We start from the raw sequence: 18,603 nt of genomic DNA on the forward strand, positions 1-18,603 counted from the left end.
CCATTATGTTTTTCAACAGCAACCTAATTCAAGTTGATTTGACTCAAACCAAGATTAAGTCACCAAGTCAAATTGACTTGGCCGAGCTAAATTGATTCTTCTATTTGTTTATTTATTTATTTTTTTCTTTGAAAGGGGGGTGGGGGGGGGGGGGAGCGAGATTGACATTTACTCGGAAAAATATATATACTTATTAGACTAAGATATTGAGATATAGTTCATAGTGGATGCCTGGGTAATATTCATTATTCAACTTAATGCTCCACTTCATGAATCTACAGAACAAGTAACAAATGAGCATATGTATCATTTTGATATGAGACTTGAAATAAATAGATTTTAAGATACACCGCCTAATGATGATTCCAGGTGCACTATGAAACACAATAGTACAACAGAGATGGATATATGCAAGGAACACTGGTCCAAACTGTATCTGAGAACGATCAAACTGGAAATAAGAGGAAGAAAACTGGGCAAGTTGTAGGGTAGGAACATGCTCATTGCAAAACAGGCAATAGTACAGAAAATGAGTGTTAATACTCATAACTTGCCTGCCTGAGAGAGCAGGAGATTCCCAAATAGTTACAATAGAGCAGAGCAATAAAAACAAAAAAACAAAAGAAAACAAGATGAAAAAAGAAGGAAACACTTATGCGCAAGCAGCCCATTTTGGGAAATCACCCGATTGTTCACACCTCTCCTTGTTATCATAACTAAGTGAAAGCTGAGGCTGTCTCTAAGGTCTTACTAGGACAGGAGTGTTGCCAGTCACCGGCTGAAAGGCGGCGGCAGACTCCAAGCGCTCCCAGGTGATCTTTCGCTTCTCCTCCAGAGCCATTCGCTTCTCTTTCTCCTCCTGGTACTTTGTCTGGCAAGACAAGAATAGCTCCTCATCCATCTCAGACAACATTTTCCTCATATTCTGTGTTAGATTCAAGACCGCTTGGTTCCAGTGATTCTGACTGTTTCTTTCCAAAGCTGGGAATAGGATAGGCATGATCACTTGCCGGTTCTGAGCAACCAAACTTATCACGTGATCGTTGTTCCACAAGAAGAGCGCCCGTTCAGCAACCTGAAACATATAATTTTGTTTGGAGTACATGGTAAGGAAAAAAAATATATAGAGGAAGCTGATAGGATGTTGAAGATGAAAAGTATTTAATCACAATATCAAAGTCAAACAATTCTAAAAACTTCAGTCTTATAATGACTAACAATGTCCTCACAGCAAATAACTAATTGTAATTTTGACTGTTGGAAAATGGAAACACCACATGCTTCCCTAGGGCTTGGAAACAATCTTACCGAATAACTTCATAAAGTTAAATTTCAGTTTTTTCAATGATTGCATGTGCCTAATTATAGATAGGAATAAGTATATCACAATTACATGTTTGATTGGACCCAACTTTATCATCATTTGCAATTCATTTATGGTATCCGCTTCAAAAAAAATTTCCAGACTAAGCAGTCTCCCAAATACATGCAATGTACGAACAAGAACGAAAATTGCTTCCAGTAGAATCAGAAAAAAGTAATACAATATTGCGAGTAAAATTTCAAAGGGAGATCTACAGATTAGAAGTAAATGTTTCAGATACAATTATAATTTGATCATTTTTACTCCTAAAAGAGAGTCGGATCAACGCAGTCAAAAGAGAACTATCAAAAAGGAAAGGAGATGTTCCTCTGTTTCTAACATCTTTAAGCACCAAATTACTTTCTGAACCTATTCAACAATCTTCAGAAAATTTGCTTTCCAAAATTACTGCATCAAGATTGCATAAAGCCAGACTACATACCAAATTATCAGTTAAGCAACACGAGTATAAAGTGGTTGATACATCCCCACAAATGAACATACCAACATAATGACCACCAGTGTTACAAAACACTTGGCATGCGTGATAGATGTCATCCCAAGTGCCATAGAGAGGTTCGATACATTCCCGCAAATGAATGTACCAACATAATGACCATCGGTGCTACAAAACACTTGGCATCTGTGACAGATGTCATCCCAAGTGCCCAAAAGTGTCAACCATGGGTAGTACAAAAGTATAGGTTCAGAAATTTACACACCATATTCAAACTTTGGTCCCATACCTATAACTTTGCACTTGCCTAATCAAAGCGTCTGGGGGCAACTAAACCAAATGTACAATTAAGGATAAACAGAAGCAACCACCAATACAAGCAAAGGAAAACAAGGGGGAAAGTCATGTAAAGAGAAAATCAAGAGCACAAAATTAATAAATTATTAGCTAAAATATCATAATTAATCACAAGAACTAACTACCAATCATTTTATTAATTTATTTCCCTATGAGGCTGGTGAAATATTGAAAGAATCCACAAACCGAGCAGAAAATATTGATTACCTGGAAATGGGAACTATTGATGCAGCAAGCAATGCGTTGAAACAATGGGACCATGCATTTCTGGAATTCTACTACATTAGTAGCTTCCAAGACCTCTTCCAACTCACTCAAAAACATTACTTCTTTCTGACTATTTGTTACTGGCCAGTATTTCAACAACCCTCTAATCACTGCACTTGCTAACTTTGGCTCTTTCTCTATAAACTGCATCACACAATAAGTCAACTGTTGAAGATAAACTCCGACTGTTTTTGGTCTGTGCAAAGGAACTAGTGCTCTGCACAGAAAAATCTTATGTTCCTCCTTCAGAGGCAAGGCAAACCCACTAATCACACTCCCAAATACCTCCAGCAATTCAGCAATTCCATTATGCCGGTCAGTCTCAAAGACAAAACGATAGAATATATTACTAACTGCTCTTCTGATGAAAGGACGATGAACCATGAATTTCCCATAAATCTTATGCAAGATTGTTTTCAAGCAATCCCTTTCTCTTGGATCCTCAGAGTCAAAGAGATCGAGCAGTCTTAAAATGAATGTATGGTCAAAGTACTTCTTCCCAATCTTTGCATCAAGCGAGGAGGATGCAATAAACTTGAGAAGGAGATCATAAACAAGTTGCAAATGGGGCCAAGCAGGATCGAACATTGGCTCCTCCTCTTCAGTCTCCCCACCACCAGATGAGTTGGACCGGTAATTCGGAGGGAAGACGCGGAACAAATTATCTGCAAACATCTTACAGCTAGCAGCAATCACTGGCTCAGTAAATCGAGCACTCCCAGCATTTACATAATCAATAATGTCCAACAGAGTTTGCCTTTTGATGTCTTTCTCAGCTGAATTCTTGTTTGAGTCGGAGAAATCAAAAATGACACAGCAGAGATTCAACTTGCTAATGCAAAGGTTCTGCTTTTCTGCATTAGAGACGTCTTTGAAGGACACAAGAGGTTCAATTCCAGCAACTACGCTCGATGGGAAGACAGCAGATGACATCCGCTTCACAGTGGCGGATCGGGCAGGCCCGACATTGCTGCTGCTCGTTCGCTGGATCGAGTTCCCAGAGGTTGTGGAATTGAGCCCCAGATGGTTGTGCCCGGAACCTGAAGCCGTGTCAGATTTTGAGGACGAGGACGACTTCCGCGGCAACTTGTTAAGGAACTGCTTCCACATGATGCCAAAGTTTTTAGAAGCAAACCCTCAGATCAAGATCATGGCTTTTGATATTTTATCAATTTGGGCAGCAAGTACAAAGCTACCACCACCATAGATTTTGGATCAGAGAGGGACAAGAAACAGTAAACTTATATAGGAGCCATAGTCCTAATGCTATGCGAGAATAATTAGAAAATCCCTTGGCACTAAATTTTACAACAAAACAGAACCTTTATCGTGGGAGAGAGATCAATGCGACGAAAGGCTAAATCTTTCCTAAGCCGTGAAACAACAGAGAGCAAAATGCAGCTAGATCTACGACTCGAAAGTGGAAAACCGACAGAAGCTCAAAGATCGAGCCGTCCCCAGCTAGGATCAAAAGAAGGAAAGCTAAAATCTTACCTTTAGAAGAACATTAACAACAAAAGATCCTAAATTCGAGAATCTCGCATCAAATTCCACGCCACCGACCTCTACCTGGAGTTCAAAGAAGACCCGGAAAAAACCCAAATCTAGGCTCGGAAGAAAGGAAACTCCACGAACCCTAAAAAACTGGTACCGAAACGAATCCGAGGCTTCCAGGCTCAAAACTTACAGATCTATTGACAAGATCTAGATCGGAAGAACGGATCCGAGTTCGCTTCCAGCGATCCAGCAGCCATGAGATCAAATCAGAGATCTCGAGGCTTCTTTGCTAGGGGGGGGGCGGGGAGAGAGAGAGAGAGAGAGAGAGAGAGAGAGAGAGAGAGATGGGAATAGAAATGGGTTTCGAAATTCCCCCTTGGGAAAAAATAAACTTCGAAATGGGCGGATCTGCACCGTTGGAACTGAAAGGAGGGCGTGATGGGGGCAATACGGAGCGTTGATCATGGAGAGGGGAGAGGAGATTGACCGTCTGATGTGATGGTTTCGTCCTCAGGACAAAGGTGGACCAGGGTCCACAGATATGACGTGACACGTGAAGTGATGCCGATAGTCCACGGAGGCTTTGGCGCATAGCGCGGAGGAGGTGCGGGTGCCGGTTAACTTATCCGGTGCCCTTCGATGGGTACAAAAGCATGCATAATTGCATTTTTGTTGGTAAAAGATGCGACTCCTTTGCTAAGTTGGTCTATTTGTCAACACTAACCTCTTGCGAGTTCAATAATTACACCTGAACCCTCCACGAGATCAATATTTTACCTTTATTTTAGGATTTTTTAAAAAAAAATTGAATTTATTTAATATCTCATAAAAGAAGAGAAATATTTTTAAATAATTGATGAATCAAATTATTACAAAAAATAAATATCTCTAAAATTCTACCAACTTGTTCAGTGGAGAAACAGCTCACAAGATACAAAACTCAAAGGCACTTGTCCAGATATCCAGGGTAATCATTAACTTGGTTGAGTAGAATTACGGGTTTCCGGAATAAACTATCCTTTATCCTAAAATAAGTGCCGAATATCAAACGCATGAGAAATGGAATAAGTGGCGAATATCCTGATATATTTATCTCAGCTTTAAGCTTTTAGAAAAAAATAGAATATTCCATTAAGTTATTCTAAATACAAATAACTAATTTACTCTGTTTAATGTGACTATAATATAATTATCGAATTACTGAATTTTATAAGACTATAATATATTATACTATTAAAACATTTTGTAATGAAAATATTTTAATCATATGTTCATTTATGATGTTATTTATAAAAATATCTATATTATGTAAAGAATTAAATTAAATTATTTAGACAAAAATTCTAAAAATAATCATGATATAATAATATCATAATTGTAAAAAAGAATTACAATATCTTTTAATCTATTTCATATATCTCTCCAAAAAAATATATATTTTTTATATTGAACTAGAAAAAGAGTAATAAGATAAATTCGATCATTTTTATTTCTTATACTAACCAAATATCATCTTTTTCATATTTTATCCCTGTATGTATCCTTTTATTCTTTTCCAACAAAATATTAGGACTGAAAAAAAATATATTATCCTGAAATATATACTCATTTTATCTCAATCTCAATCTCAATCTCAATTTTTCTCATTCTGTAGCTAAACAGTCTCCAAGTAACTTTACAAGTGGCTGCAGAAAGAAGTGAAGCATAAACTCATACTATATTCAACAGGAGAGCCTACAGAATGAGTTTATGGACTACAAATCGGAGTCTGCACTTATTGATGACAGAATGGAGAGTGCAACACATATATTCATATCATTCTTCAAGCCAAAAAACCTGATTGATAAGGTACATACAATGTCCTTTATTGCTACTTTAGGGCAACAGTCAAAACTCGGGAAAATATAAAAAGGAACCAAAACAATCCCTGTACATGATCATGTCTTCTGAAGTTGCTGATGCCCGTTGTTTAATTTGTCGACAACTCCCTGGCTGCATCCCTAGGATGATCTCGGAGCTGCACCATAAGGCGAAAACTTACTCAGACGTCCAAAACATGAAAACTTCCTACTAAACTTGATTTAGTTAAGACAGCAGCACAACAAGACTCAATATAATATATAGCAGTAAATTTTACTGAAAGATCCTAGAATATGATGCACTCAAGGCCTTCAAATGGAGATATTTGAATCATCCAGGACCTTTCGCAATTCTAGGAATGATAATCATATGCTCTTCTCTCTATAAACAGATACAGAATGCATGTGACTTTATGGTACCAAACACAAAATTGACTACTAAGGAATACCGTCAAGTACCTAAGTTGATAGCCTCCGAGCTCTTCATCAACCGAAGTCGCTTGCATGATGCAACAAACATTCTGCAGTAAAGATGCGCAGATCAGAATTGCGCCATTAAGATATATATATATATATATATATATGAGATGATGCTTGCAAAAAATGATTGGGCATGGCATGTACTATATAATTCCTTTCTTGAAGGTAAACATGAAAGAAAAGTAAAATGATCAATAGGCTCATGCATATATAAGTTCTCCAAACAAAATTTTTGCAAGTTCTATCTCATTAAAGCCTAGAGATATATTTCATTTACAGACATCACTGTATCATATTTCAACTCAATGGCTATATAATACTCAAGTGGAAAAGAATGCAGAAGTTATTCAGTAGTAGTTGCGTACGAGATTCCATGGACAGGAAAACTACCCTGAAGAAGATATGTGAAAGAATGAACATTTATCTTTTCCTTAAAGGTTTAGGGTCATTTTCTAAGAGGAATCAGATGCAGGAAAATATGTTCTCTTTCTTAATTCATAAGTTACTTGCTTTCTAAAGAAAGCGACATGTACAATGCATTCAATGCTTTGTATTCAAGAAGTAGTCCTAAGAGATTGCCACAGCAAGCCTGGAGGGAAACCCTGGAAACAAGTCCAAGCACCATGGTGAAACAAACGGCACATATTCTTCAGTCAGTGTAGGAAGGATATATATTCGTGTACCTTAGCAGACTTATAGACCTTACATGAGCAATATCTGCTAGTTATTGATGCAATAATCAAATAAACTGGCCAGAATAAGTGGGATCTTATTTCTTGTTATGCTTGGAGGAAGAAAGTAGAAGTAACATAAACATAATAATTCCTCCTTAAACACTTGTCACTAGAATTTACCAAACATGGTTGAAGTCATAAGGAAAATGGTAGAGGACTAACACAAAACAAATTGCATATAATACTTTAGCATGACATCAGATCATTCTGTTGCTCGCATCAGTCAGCATGCACATCCATTGTCCACATTGACAAGGACCTAAACACTATAAAAGACATTGTTATCTAAATCCCCAACCTATGTTCGCTTCAGGAAATTCCTTTTCTTATTTTGAATACAACTTTATATTCCAAAACAACAGCTAAACATCATAATAACCTCATTCTAAAATATAAACATTATTCATCAAAATTACATATTATACCATTCACTAGCATAATTACTAATTTACTTTTAATATCTATCTCATCAACCTACTCTATATTAAAGCAAAGAGTATCCATAGTAATTTTATAAAATACAAAACACTTTTTCCTCTTTTTTACACTTTATACCACATCAAAAATAATTATTATACTCTTATTCTAGAATATAAGTAAATTTAAGAATCATTATTTCTGAAATAAAAACCTCACTTTGAAAATAACAAAGAGGAATATTTATTTCTAGAATTGACTTTATTCCTAAAATAAACAATAGCTCAGTAAAACATTTAAAGCCTTCATGTTGTGTATTGTATAATAGCATTGCTTAGCCATGAACATCCTTAACTCAGTGATTTGTGTTTTGTGTTTTGTGTTTTTAAATATGCCTCAGTCACTCAACATTGTAATAATGGATAATCATAAAGAAATCGAACAAAACTTGCCTTCGTTGCAAATGGAACCATCACAACCTATTCATGCAGGTACTTCTATCTTATGATATATACTCATTCCTGAACCTCTGCCAATTAGATGTAAAACACTCCTTTTCTTTTATTGATAAAAAAAACATAATAAACATACATATATATTCAGAATATTATAACAGGAAAGAGACCATGACTCGTGAGCTATCCTCAATTCTATGAACACAGCATCTGCGTTAATTTTCCATTGATCAAGTGTTATTAGTTCGCCAATCTTTACCAAAAGAACAGCTACTACCACGACGACGACAAGATCCAGAAAAACGATAAGATCATTCTAATCAACTATGGTCAAAAGACAACGAAAGAAACGTACTTCCATGGGACGTCCCCGACGAGCATCCAATCTCCGTCCTTGTCCTCGTATGTCGGGACGTACTCTGTCCCGTTCACCGGATCCACGAGCCTCCTCTCATTCAGATAGTTATTACCTGCAAAGCGCCAAACTCGCTAACATAATGCAAGATAGAGCGGTAGGGAATGGAACAAGCACTTGTCATGGCGAGATCTTACGGATGGTGAAGCAGGAGAACATGTCCTGGAGCGCGGCGAGCAGCTGCTCGTATCCGTCGTACGTCTCCAGATCGACTTTCCGCAGGTACGGCGCTCCGTCGACCGCCACCTTCACGTACGCGCAGCTCTTCAGCACGTTCCGCCGGAAAGACCTCACCGGCGGCCACCCCACCACCTGCGCCCTACACACATTCCATCAGAGAGAAAGCAAGTTGAGACGGTTGGCCCGATGGATTACCAGGGGAGAAAATAATGAATCAAGGGCAAAAGCGTCATCTAACAGAAGGCAGTAGACTTTTTTGGTACTACTCACTTGGCAGCTGAAGGCTTCCCGGCTCCGGCGACGGGATCACCGGAGGAGGATCCGGAAGACCGATCCCCGCCACGCATCTCGATCCCGGCTCCTCCGAGCCTGACATCGACGGTCTCGGAGAATCCGCGCTTCCTCTCCAGCTCGGTGCCGCCCCGCGGCCCAGGGAGCCCCAGCTTGAGCTCCGTCTCCTCGTAACCCAACCCCGTCGCCTCCGACTCCGTCGAGCTCTTCCTCGTATCCGTCGACATCGCCGCTCTAGGGTTCCAGCCAAGCTGCGTGTCTCCCTTTCGCTCCGACCTTTTTAAGAGAGGAGAGAGAGAAACAGAGAGGGAGGGATGAGCAGAATGGGATGTGTGGTTCTCTATAATCTCTCTTTTCTAAGTATATATATATATATATATAGAGAGAGAGAGAGAGAGAGAGAGAGAGAGAGAGAGAGAGAGAGAGAGAGAGAGGTTTTGTGTGTTAGATGGAGGACACGTGGTGGAGAGCGTGCGGCGGGGATTGGGGTTTGGTGGAGGAGGACAAGAACATGGACGGGCTTTGAGGAACTGGGCCCCCACCTGTCGGTTCGTGCTGTCCCCCGCCCCCAGTCTCCGGCTTCGCTCTGTTGCCGTCCGTCGCTCTCCGTGTCAGTCTTATACATGTTAAAGTACCCGTGTGCGCGTGGTGCCTTGTACCGAAGAAACCGTAACGGAAAAGTTCTTCTTCTTCTTTTTCTCTTACTCTCTTTATTAAAAACACCCTATTTTTCTTTTATTTTCTTAAAGATACTCTGAAATTAAATTTAATCTAACAACTACTTGTCCACAGAAGGGGGATAATTATTTTGTAGCAGACTCTTATCCAGTGTTAATATGATGTATAAAAAAATAATAAGAGCTTTATTTTGCAAATTGTTAGTTACCTTCTCAGTTCATTGTAATATTTTTGACCAATTTGCAGATGAATCCCTCTCCTTTTCAAGCCCACCGTGACTATAATAAATGAACCATTAATATATTATGCATCATTATCATGATTCAAAAAGAACCAAAGGACACAAAATTAATTTCACAAGTCTATCATTAGAAGGCAGAGAGGGTTTGCTAAGTAAACTTATGATTGTTTAGTGAAATGAATACTTTGGGAATAAATTAATCATGGAGATTGGGGGCAATGTCGGGGAAAGCCGGTGCTAATGTGACATTGGATTAATTAATCTAATCCTTAGCTTTATCTTATTTTAATAGCAAACTGGCCGTCAAAGATCTCATTAGGGGATCCTCTTTGGGAATTGTTAAAGAAATAGAGTACTTTAACTATATTACATCAAAATATGACTCCTTTTATATAGAATATGTGCATGATATTAGAATTAGCGGGTCGGGTTTGGATTAAATTTATCCATTTATGAATCCAAGACTATCATCATATTACTCTTCGATACTGGTAGAGCACTCAGCTATTATTATTAGAGAGAGAAATAAAAATTTAATGGTGTCTTGGTTAATTAGTATCCTTATAATTTAAATCTAGATACACTTATGCAACATACTCGCCATTGTTTGACTAAGATTATTAATTATTAACAAAATTTGGTTGATAATTATAGGAATTATTTAAGTGTTCTCTGTTCACTTTGAGCTCTGATGCTTTTGGAGCTTTTTGATGATGGTAGTAGTTCATCCATATTACAATGTTTGTGAAGAAGAACAATCCACACTCTTTAAATTAATAAATTCTTCCCGAGGATTTCATGTTTGAAGTTTCTAAATTGGAAGCCAGTTTTTGCTAGTATTCTATTTTGGGCCAATTAATTATCTAATATACTATTAGAGCTAATTTTATTTTCAAACTTCTAATATTGCATAAAAACACGATAGATGTATTATTAGTCTGTTAATTTAACAGTTTAAATTTTTGGATCAAATGGAAATAGAAAGTGTTGACTTCTTTGATATAATTTATGCCCAATTGGATGGATGAACAAAAGTTCCCACTTGTAAACCACGGGCATCCATCCACTAATTAATTATGTAAACATAATAAGAGTTCTTTTACAAGGCAACAGTGAATACACAAGTGACATCAAATTTGATGAAGGAATCTTTGAGTACATCATCAACAATGATATGAGTTCTTGAAATTTTCTTTGACCATCTTAGATTAAATATAGATGCATGTACAATTAGGCAGCAAATGCATGTTATTCTAAAAGCAATTATAGATTCCATTATGCCCAAATCCTTGTTTAATTTTAATAAACACCATTCACTTTAAAACATTGCCTGAATAGTAGAAGTAGGTAGCTAATGATGCAGATAAGATTCTGTGTTTCGATAATTAATTAAGGGCTTGCATGTGAGGTTAACCCCATGTTAATCCACATGCCTATTGTTGACTATGTTAATCCACAATGTCATTGCTTCTAGATGAGCATTTTTATATAGGAAAAAAAATATATATATATATATAGTGGTTTTGCAATGCTAATGGATAATAAAATTCCATTAGTAATTTATTATTATTTTTTACTAAAAATAGGGTATATTATAAAATTGCGATCTATATTTTATCTATTTTATTATTCACATTCCGGCTCCGACGATTTTGTTGCTTAACATTTTTTTTTTCTATAATTCTCCTTTAAAACCCCAACGTTATTTTAACTAACCGATATTGATCAAATTATTAAAATACCTTAACTACTATTTTTTCTCCTCTTAAGAAGTCATAGATAAAATATTTCTTTGCTAGTACTGTTTAAATTAACAGAAATCATATTAAAATGATAATTATAAGGGAAATAAAGTGTCGGATTATAAAAACATCAAAAGACGAGGTCTGAATGAGCTTGATTTATAAAATTTCCTTAAAACTATTACATAATTAATTTTAAGTCACGGAGAAACTAGTTTGGAAAAAAGAGAGACATTTCGGACGAAACTAAAACCTTATTTTGTATAATAATTAGGATTAAATTTTTTTTTTTGTTTAGTGTATAAATAATCTACGCTCGTAGTAGATCGAGGAATAAAAATTTGTCCATTTACAAATTTATTTGATTTTAGCTAAAGGGTGATTTTAGGATTAAAATAAGCAAGGAGTGTGGCGCGCTGTCGGGAAGCCACATCAATGGCATCATTAAACTAATGAAGTTTTTTTAATACCACATCATTAAACTAATGAAGCTACTCCAACACCCCAAAACCATTAATGGCAGACAGGCAGTCAAAAGATCTCCTTGGCTGCACTCTTGGCTCTAAGAATCCTCCTCGGAAATTATGAAAGTTTTCTTAATCTACTAATACATAATAATTATAATAATAATAATAATCTAAGCTAAGATGGACGACCTGGATGTATATAGCTTAAAAATTTGGGTTTAAGATGAGAATATATTAGTAGAGGTCGGTAGCTAATGATGCAGATTAGATTCTGTATCTGAATAACTAATTGAGTGCTTGTCTGTGAGGATTAACTCAATGTTAATCCACATGCAACGAGTGCTTGTATGTGAGAAGAATATGAGATTTGCTTCTCCATCTATTTAAATTTTCAATTATGGCAAACTAATATATATATTAGATAACTAAATATTTTTTTAAGAAGAAATCCATAGAGCTCCAATAAAAAAAGTGAGATTTGGGAGTTAATTATTTATCAATTAGTTTGATAAGATCTAACAGTTAAGATCCTCAGGGCTATAATACGAATGCAAAAATTTGATAATTATATTACCTTAATATTTTATCAAGTAAAAACATATATCCTTGACTAAGAGTAATATATATATATATATATATATATATATCATAATAAAGTTATTGATGCCTTTTTATAATTAATCTGATGAAAATTTAATTAAATTTTATCTCTTTGATTATTATTTATTATTTATATATAATTTTATTAGTTTAAGATTGATTTAAATTTAATCTAATAATAGATAGAGATAGAGAATCATATTTAAATTGAAGTTTATCTTCAAAATATTTAATATTAAATAATATCTTCTATATTCAAGGCATAATTATATCTAACAGAGAAATTTTAAAGGAAGAAAACAACGTCCAATTCGAATTACCTAATATAGTTTTGGAACCGGTAAGTACTGGGTATGAAAACCGCCGTTAGATTAAGATGACATTTTATCACCGTATGTTAATGATATATTATTACTCTCTCTCATACGCGGAGCCATTTATGGTGTTTTTTTGGATTAGTGTATTTATTATTAAAAAACTAAACTATGTAATAGGAAAGTTAAATTTGATTAATCTAGAATATTTTTAATTAGATGGTCATAACGGATAATATTTTTATGAGTATTGATATCTAATTAGAGATATTGCCCCCTAATCAAAGTTTTTCTCTCTCACACTCGTTAACATTAGATTCCAATAACAACACTCTATTGTTGGGCTTTAGGCCTTGGCCCAATTATTTGTTGGGCTTGGGCCGATTCACACAGAATCTGACCCAATTCTATATCTGAGTTTTTTTGAAGATAAATATTTAATATTCTCAGCGATATCGGCATAATGATATTCACATCCCAAAATAAATATGGCTTGAAAATTCTTATCTAAAATTTAGTTTAAATATGATAAATAAAACATTTTTTTTGTGGTCTTTTCAAGTGAATATTTTACACATGTTTATTATATCTTATGCTATATGTTCTTTTGAATAATATAATATTTCTCATGGATTTATAAATTATACCAAGTAAATAAGCTAATTTATTTTTATACATAGTAGATTAGATAGTTGAGTCTAACTCTCATAATAAATTTAGTTACAATGCGTCCAATGTCTCCCGTGAAAACTTTCTTTGGTGCTTCGCTATCACGATTTCTTATCCTAAACCGATATAAGTTCGGTTTTTTAATCCAATTTTTTTAATAAATATTTTCTAGATTTTCCGACGTGGCGCCACCTCAGCGACATTATATCCCTATCAGCTCGGTCGCGTCACCGTAGGGTTACTCGTGATGGCTACTTGCCACCTAACCCCATAGTTGACAAAGCCTCCTACAATTGGTGTGATGTCGCTATCTCCAAGTCCTGATGAAGTCCGGTCACCGTCCATTGGACACCGTCGATCCTGTTTCCGCCGACTGATCTCTACCGTCGATCTCAAGAGAGCAGCCGAAACTAGTAGTGAGAGTTCGGACACGTTAAAGTTTCACCCCATTCTTCCTATTATTTTTCTTACCGAGCGAATAAAGAATTAAATTTCCTCTCCAGTGTGCATATCTTTAAATTATCTCTACGAGGCGACGGTGATCGAAGGCAGCAAGAAGGCCAGAAGATATTTTTGGGGGAACCGACGAGGTGCTTGATTTGATCGCAGCCGGAAGCACGCAAAATCGGCGCATTTGCCGTCGGATATGGTGTGTTCTTGTTCAAATTCCACGCTTCCCGATGCTCTCTATCTTTTGGGTTTTATTATATAGTTGTTGCTTCGTGTTAGTTGCTTTCCCCGATTGTTTGGATTCGTTTGAGGAGTTGGGAGCTGGAAATGGCATGCGGGTTTTCATGTAATTGATAGGTTATTAGTCGGGTTTGAGGGTTTAGGGTTATTTTGTGGATTTTATTGTTGGGTTTCTTGATATATAGGGGTTTGATGATCTTTAGATGCTAGTATAGTTTGTGATGGGGAAGTTCTTGAGCCAAGATATTATGATTATGTATACCTGGTGGTGGATAAGAAGCAGCAAAATAAGCTTCACTAAGATTAGCGCTATTATGACCTTCTTAGCATGGTTATAAACTTATACTCATTGAAGTCCTTGCTCCATGAAAGATAATAAGGTTGTATGTTATGTCCCTTGGTTTATATGTTTTGGTGCTCTCCGTCTGTTTTAACATTTTTGTGGCGCATGCTGTAAATATTAATCGGCAACTATATAAATGAGCATCTTAATTGATGTATATGATCTGCAGGTTGAGTTGTTTCCGCCACACCTTACTTTTTAGAGAAGAAAACGAAGGAAAAGGGTTCTGGTTATCACAGCAAGGTCTATTCAACAAATTGTCTATTTGTTCTTCAATTCATATCTTCCACACGTGAAACCCAATTAGGCATTTTGAGAAGGCAATAATCTGAACAGAATTAATGAACTGCTGAATCATTGGGAGTTCAAATTTATTATCTCTCTGTGTTAATTTCCAGTATGAATACTGCCTAAACTTTGATTGAATTCCTTTTCCGTAACCATAAGGTGAAGGTAGAGGGGGCATAGATCCTTTATAAATGGAGGCATCTGCACAAATTGACGGACATGAGCATGTGATTAACATAGCAAAGGCCAGCATGGTTACTGCATCAACCAGTGATCAAGATTGCTATAATTATTCTGATGGATTACATTGTGAAGATAGGCCTTCTACAAGTACACAAGCCCCGGCATCTTCATCATCGTCATCCTCATCATCACCGGTTGCATCCAACTCCAGGAATGTCCATTCCAATAGAGGAGGTGAAAATTATGGTCGTCACCAAAGAAGTCCTATGAATTCTGGTTTATGGATTTCAATTGAGTTTCTTGTCAATGTGAGCCAAATTATAGCAGCTATAGTTGTACTCTCCTTGTCGAGGCATGAGCATCCGCGAGCTCCATTATTTGCATGGGTCATAGGCTATACTGCTGGATGTGTTGCCACTCTTCCTTATCTTTGTTGGCGCTATATTCATTTCAATGGTCAAGATTCTGGGGAAGAATTAGACGAAACACGCCAAAATTCTTTCCCAAACGACCCTGCTGAATCTACCAGTTACACTTCAATTACTTCTGCCCAAGCAGTGCAAGCAGATCATCGTAGCACTGAACCAGTATCACAACTTGCTTCTGTAATTACTAGTCCAAGGTATTGTATGTAATGCAGTTACACACTGTGCTTAATTTTCTACCATTATGATTTATGAATTGCTCTTCTCTAGCATTTGCTGTTAACTAAACTGCAGCCATATAATAAATATTATGGCAATGTTTATAGTTGTATTCTTTCAAATATTAAATAGACATTTATATGGACGCAGGAGAAAAAGATCACTTGCATATTCATGATATCTTCCTTGCTCTTTAACATGCTCCAAATCTTGGTTAATCAGAAAGAGAAGATACAAGATAGAATTTGGATACCTGCATATAATCTTGGTTAATTCGTTCTGTTCTTGCAGGATTCATGCATTGTTTGACCATTTCAAGATGGTAATAGATTGTTTTTTCGCTGTTTGGTTTGTTGTTGGGAACGTTTGGATCTTTGGTGGGAGCTCTTCAACCGATGCTCCCAACTTGTACAGGTATATGCACAGTAACTCTGCATTTCATCCACTTAATTCATATCTGGATCCACCTTGACTTATTTTCCTGATCTCTAGGTTATGTATTGTGCTCCTGACAGTCAGCTTTATTGGGTATGCCGTGCCTTTTATCCTATGCGTGACGATATTCTGCTGTCTACCTTGCATGATGTCTATCTTGGGATTCAGAGAAGATTCTGGCCGTAGTAAGGGAGCCAGCGCAGAAGTAATTAATGCTCTGCCAACCTACAAGTTCAAGTTAAAGAGAGGTCGAAATAGAGGGAATGAAATTATCTCCAATAACCTACGCGAGGGTGGAATCCTGGGCCCTGGTACTAATAAAGAGAGAATAATTTCTGCTGAAGATGCTGTGAGTTCTCTCATGTTTTACATTTCATCATTGTTTTGCTATTTTGTTAATTTCCCTTTAACTGTCTTCATGGAAGTTGCTAGTTGCTCCATGTTGTAAATCTTTTGGCCTTGTTTTGGTTTGAGGCTAAGCTCCGAACTCGATTAGTTAGTCTTAATTTTTTGAAGAGTAAATAGGATTAGATATGAAAAAGATAAAAAGATGTTTAGTTACTGAACCAATTTGGGGGTTCCTGAACCATTTTAGGGAAGGTCCCTAAACTCAAAGCAAACAAAGCTTTGTGTCTCCTATATAAACTTTTGGATGATAGAAGAGAAATCTGATGTCTGCATCTTTGGATCTATGTTTAAGTTGGCACTTCTTAGTTTTGATGGAATGGTAAAAACAAAAAAGGACACATCGGTTTATAGTCCTTTCATAGAACCTTCTTAACTTCATGTTGAGAGCCCCATGTTGTTGAAAAAAGAATTGGATAATGATATCAATTGGTGGAAGGGCCTCAACTACTGGGATTCAAGTCTACAGTCCATACTATCTGATCGAGACTCCTCTCTATATTGTTGGAAACTTGGAACTTCTTGTATGTTTGATGCCTGAGTTAATTATTTGATTACGCGTTGTTGGTTACTATCTAAGGGTACTTTGTGATTGTCTTGAACTTCCTCAGAATGCTTGCTTTTATTGATTTATAGTTTCGATATTAAATGGGGCCCATGCCCTTAGTTACCATTTCTTCTTTGCCATCCTTTCCATCTATTCAACAAAATTTTAATTTGCTGTCTTCTGCTGCAATTGATAGGTTTCCTTAACATAATTTATTCATCTAATGGCATTAAGAATACATCTGAGTTGACCTAAAAGTTAGTTTATTTCTTGTTGCTTTTGATTGATACTTAAATGGCACCTTAATCTAGAACCAGAGTAATTAATGACTAGCAAGAATATTTTTATCGATCGTTTTCTCCTGAGGCACTTGTTTCATTTATGATTTACTAATGATGCTGACATGTGCAACGATGTATTTATAACTCAGAAGAACATTAAATTGATTAATTGATTTAGGGCGCACTTGCTTCATGACTCCATCTATGGGTGCCGGAATGCTTAGTATAGCAAACTTAACTTATACATGTAAATTTGATTCTCTCCTGGCCACATTCAAATTGTACATGTAAAATTGATTCTCTCCTGGCCACATTCAAATTGTCTGTAACAGACACTTCACTTTTAACTTGGGGTTTGAAAAATCAGCTCTTTCATTATCAAGGCGTGATTTGCAATTTATTATAAACCACAAAGTAATGTTTAATGCCGAGTGTGGTCTTTGCAGGTTTGCACCATCTGCCTTGCAGAGTATTCAGACAATGATGAGCTTCGTGAGCTGCCCTGCTACCACTTCTTCCATCTTTCCTGTGTAGATAAATGGCTCAAGATCAGTGCAATATGCCCCCTTTGCAAGTTTCAGATAGGATTTGAAGCAGCAGGGTCGGTGTTTGGTGCGCAGTTCAGCCGTCGCCGTGGCAACAGGAGGTTAGGGAGAGGTGTTGATTCCACAAGAGTTGCAGTAGTGTAGGCTTCGAACTACTATCTGCTCAAGTGTTGTTATATACTTCTATGTTGGAAGATCCTTCAAACATGGATCTTGGTATCACTCAGGCCTCAATCTTCTCTCTGTTGCATGTCTACACCAGATGCATGGAGATAGATTGTATCATGAATTGAAGGTTTCTCTTTTACTTTAGGAGGACTGGATTGTCCTTTACTTTTGCTCTTACCCCATGTTACGACATAATCCTTCCTCCATGATGCAGCTGACATCCTTGTCTGTGGTGCAGGTTGAGAAGCATGATAATTTAATGAAGGCTTCTTGAGTCTGACCAACTATAGTTTCATACGAGTGTCAAAATACTCATTCAAAGATTCTCATCAGAACAGTGCAAGCTCTTCTAGGATTTCTGAGCAAAAATGCAGGCGATATATCTTCAAAAAATGATGCACGCGGTCGTTATTGGAGATGTTATAAAGAGTTATCATTGAGATTTGTTGAAATTCTTGTTGTATTAAACTATGATCTCCACTTGTGCAGTTGATTTGCCAAATGATTTGAATTAATAGTAAAAGTATATGAGATAATTTATGCTCACGTGGACTACAATTGCAATTATCAAATCTTTATTTCTACGAAATA

At 36.5% G+C, this 18,603-nt stretch overlaps 3 protein-coding genes across 5 annotated transcripts; 1 reads left to right on the plus strand and 2 right to left on the minus strand.

The window, feature by feature from the left end:
- Positions 1–481: 481 nt before the first annotated feature.
- Positions 482–4,270, minus strand: LOC140797565 (serine/threonine protein phosphatase 2A 57 kDa regulatory subunit B' kappa isoform). The gene is made up of 2 exons (XM_073151119.1): positions 2,385–4,270; positions 482–1,075 (listed from the first exon to the last, which is right to left on the minus strand). The coding sequence occupies exons 1-2, from the start codon at positions 3,552–3,554 to the stop codon at positions 740–742; spliced, it is 1,506 nt and encodes a 501-aa protein (XP_073007220.1). The 5' UTR covers positions 3,555–4,270; the 3' UTR covers positions 482–739.
- A 1,369-nt stretch (positions 4,271–5,639) lies between these two features.
- Positions 5,640–9,127, minus strand: LOC140798198 (auxin-responsive protein IAA1-like). Its single transcript, XM_073151964.1, has 5 exons — positions 8,752–9,127; positions 8,439–8,620; positions 8,242–8,356; positions 6,260–6,321; positions 5,640–5,958 (listed from the first exon to the last, which is right to left on the minus strand). Exons 1-5 carry the CDS (start codon positions 8,997–8,999, stop codon positions 5,942–5,944), a joined length of 624 nt encoding a protein of 207 aa, XP_073008065.1. The 5' UTR covers positions 9,000–9,127; the 3' UTR covers positions 5,640–5,941.
- A 4,799-nt stretch (positions 9,128–13,926) lies between these two features.
- LOC140797248 (E3 ubiquitin-protein ligase At1g63170-like) lies at positions 13,927–18,556 on the plus strand. Of its 3 annotated transcripts, none has more exons than XM_073150548.1 (7): positions 13,950–14,132; positions 14,686–14,759; positions 14,964–15,609; positions 15,923–16,045; positions 16,124–16,415; positions 17,746–18,139; positions 18,251–18,556. In XM_073150548.1, the coding sequence occupies exons 3-6, from the start codon at positions 14,996–14,998 to the stop codon at positions 17,986–17,988; spliced, it is 1,272 nt and encodes a 423-aa protein (XP_073006649.1). In that variant the 5' UTR covers positions 13,950–14,132; positions 14,686–14,759; positions 14,964–14,995; the 3' UTR covers positions 17,989–18,139; positions 18,251–18,556. The 3 variants fall into 3 exon arrangements, with proteins under 3 accessions (XP_073006650.1, XP_073006649.1, XP_073006648.1); XM_073150547.1 differs by having other exon boundaries at positions 13,994–14,132; positions 14,686–14,836; XM_073150549.1 differs by lacking the exon at positions 14,686–14,759 and having other exon boundaries at positions 13,927–14,132.
- Positions 18,557–18,603: the final 47 nt, after the last annotated feature.

Source organism: Typha latifolia, chromosome 11 (assembly GCF_019914945.1).
Source record: "Typha latifolia isolate L0001 chromosome 11, TyphaL0001v2, whole genome shotgun sequence".
NCBI classification, from domain to species: Eukaryota; Viridiplantae; Streptophyta; class Magnoliopsida; order Poales; family Typhaceae; genus Typha; species Typha latifolia.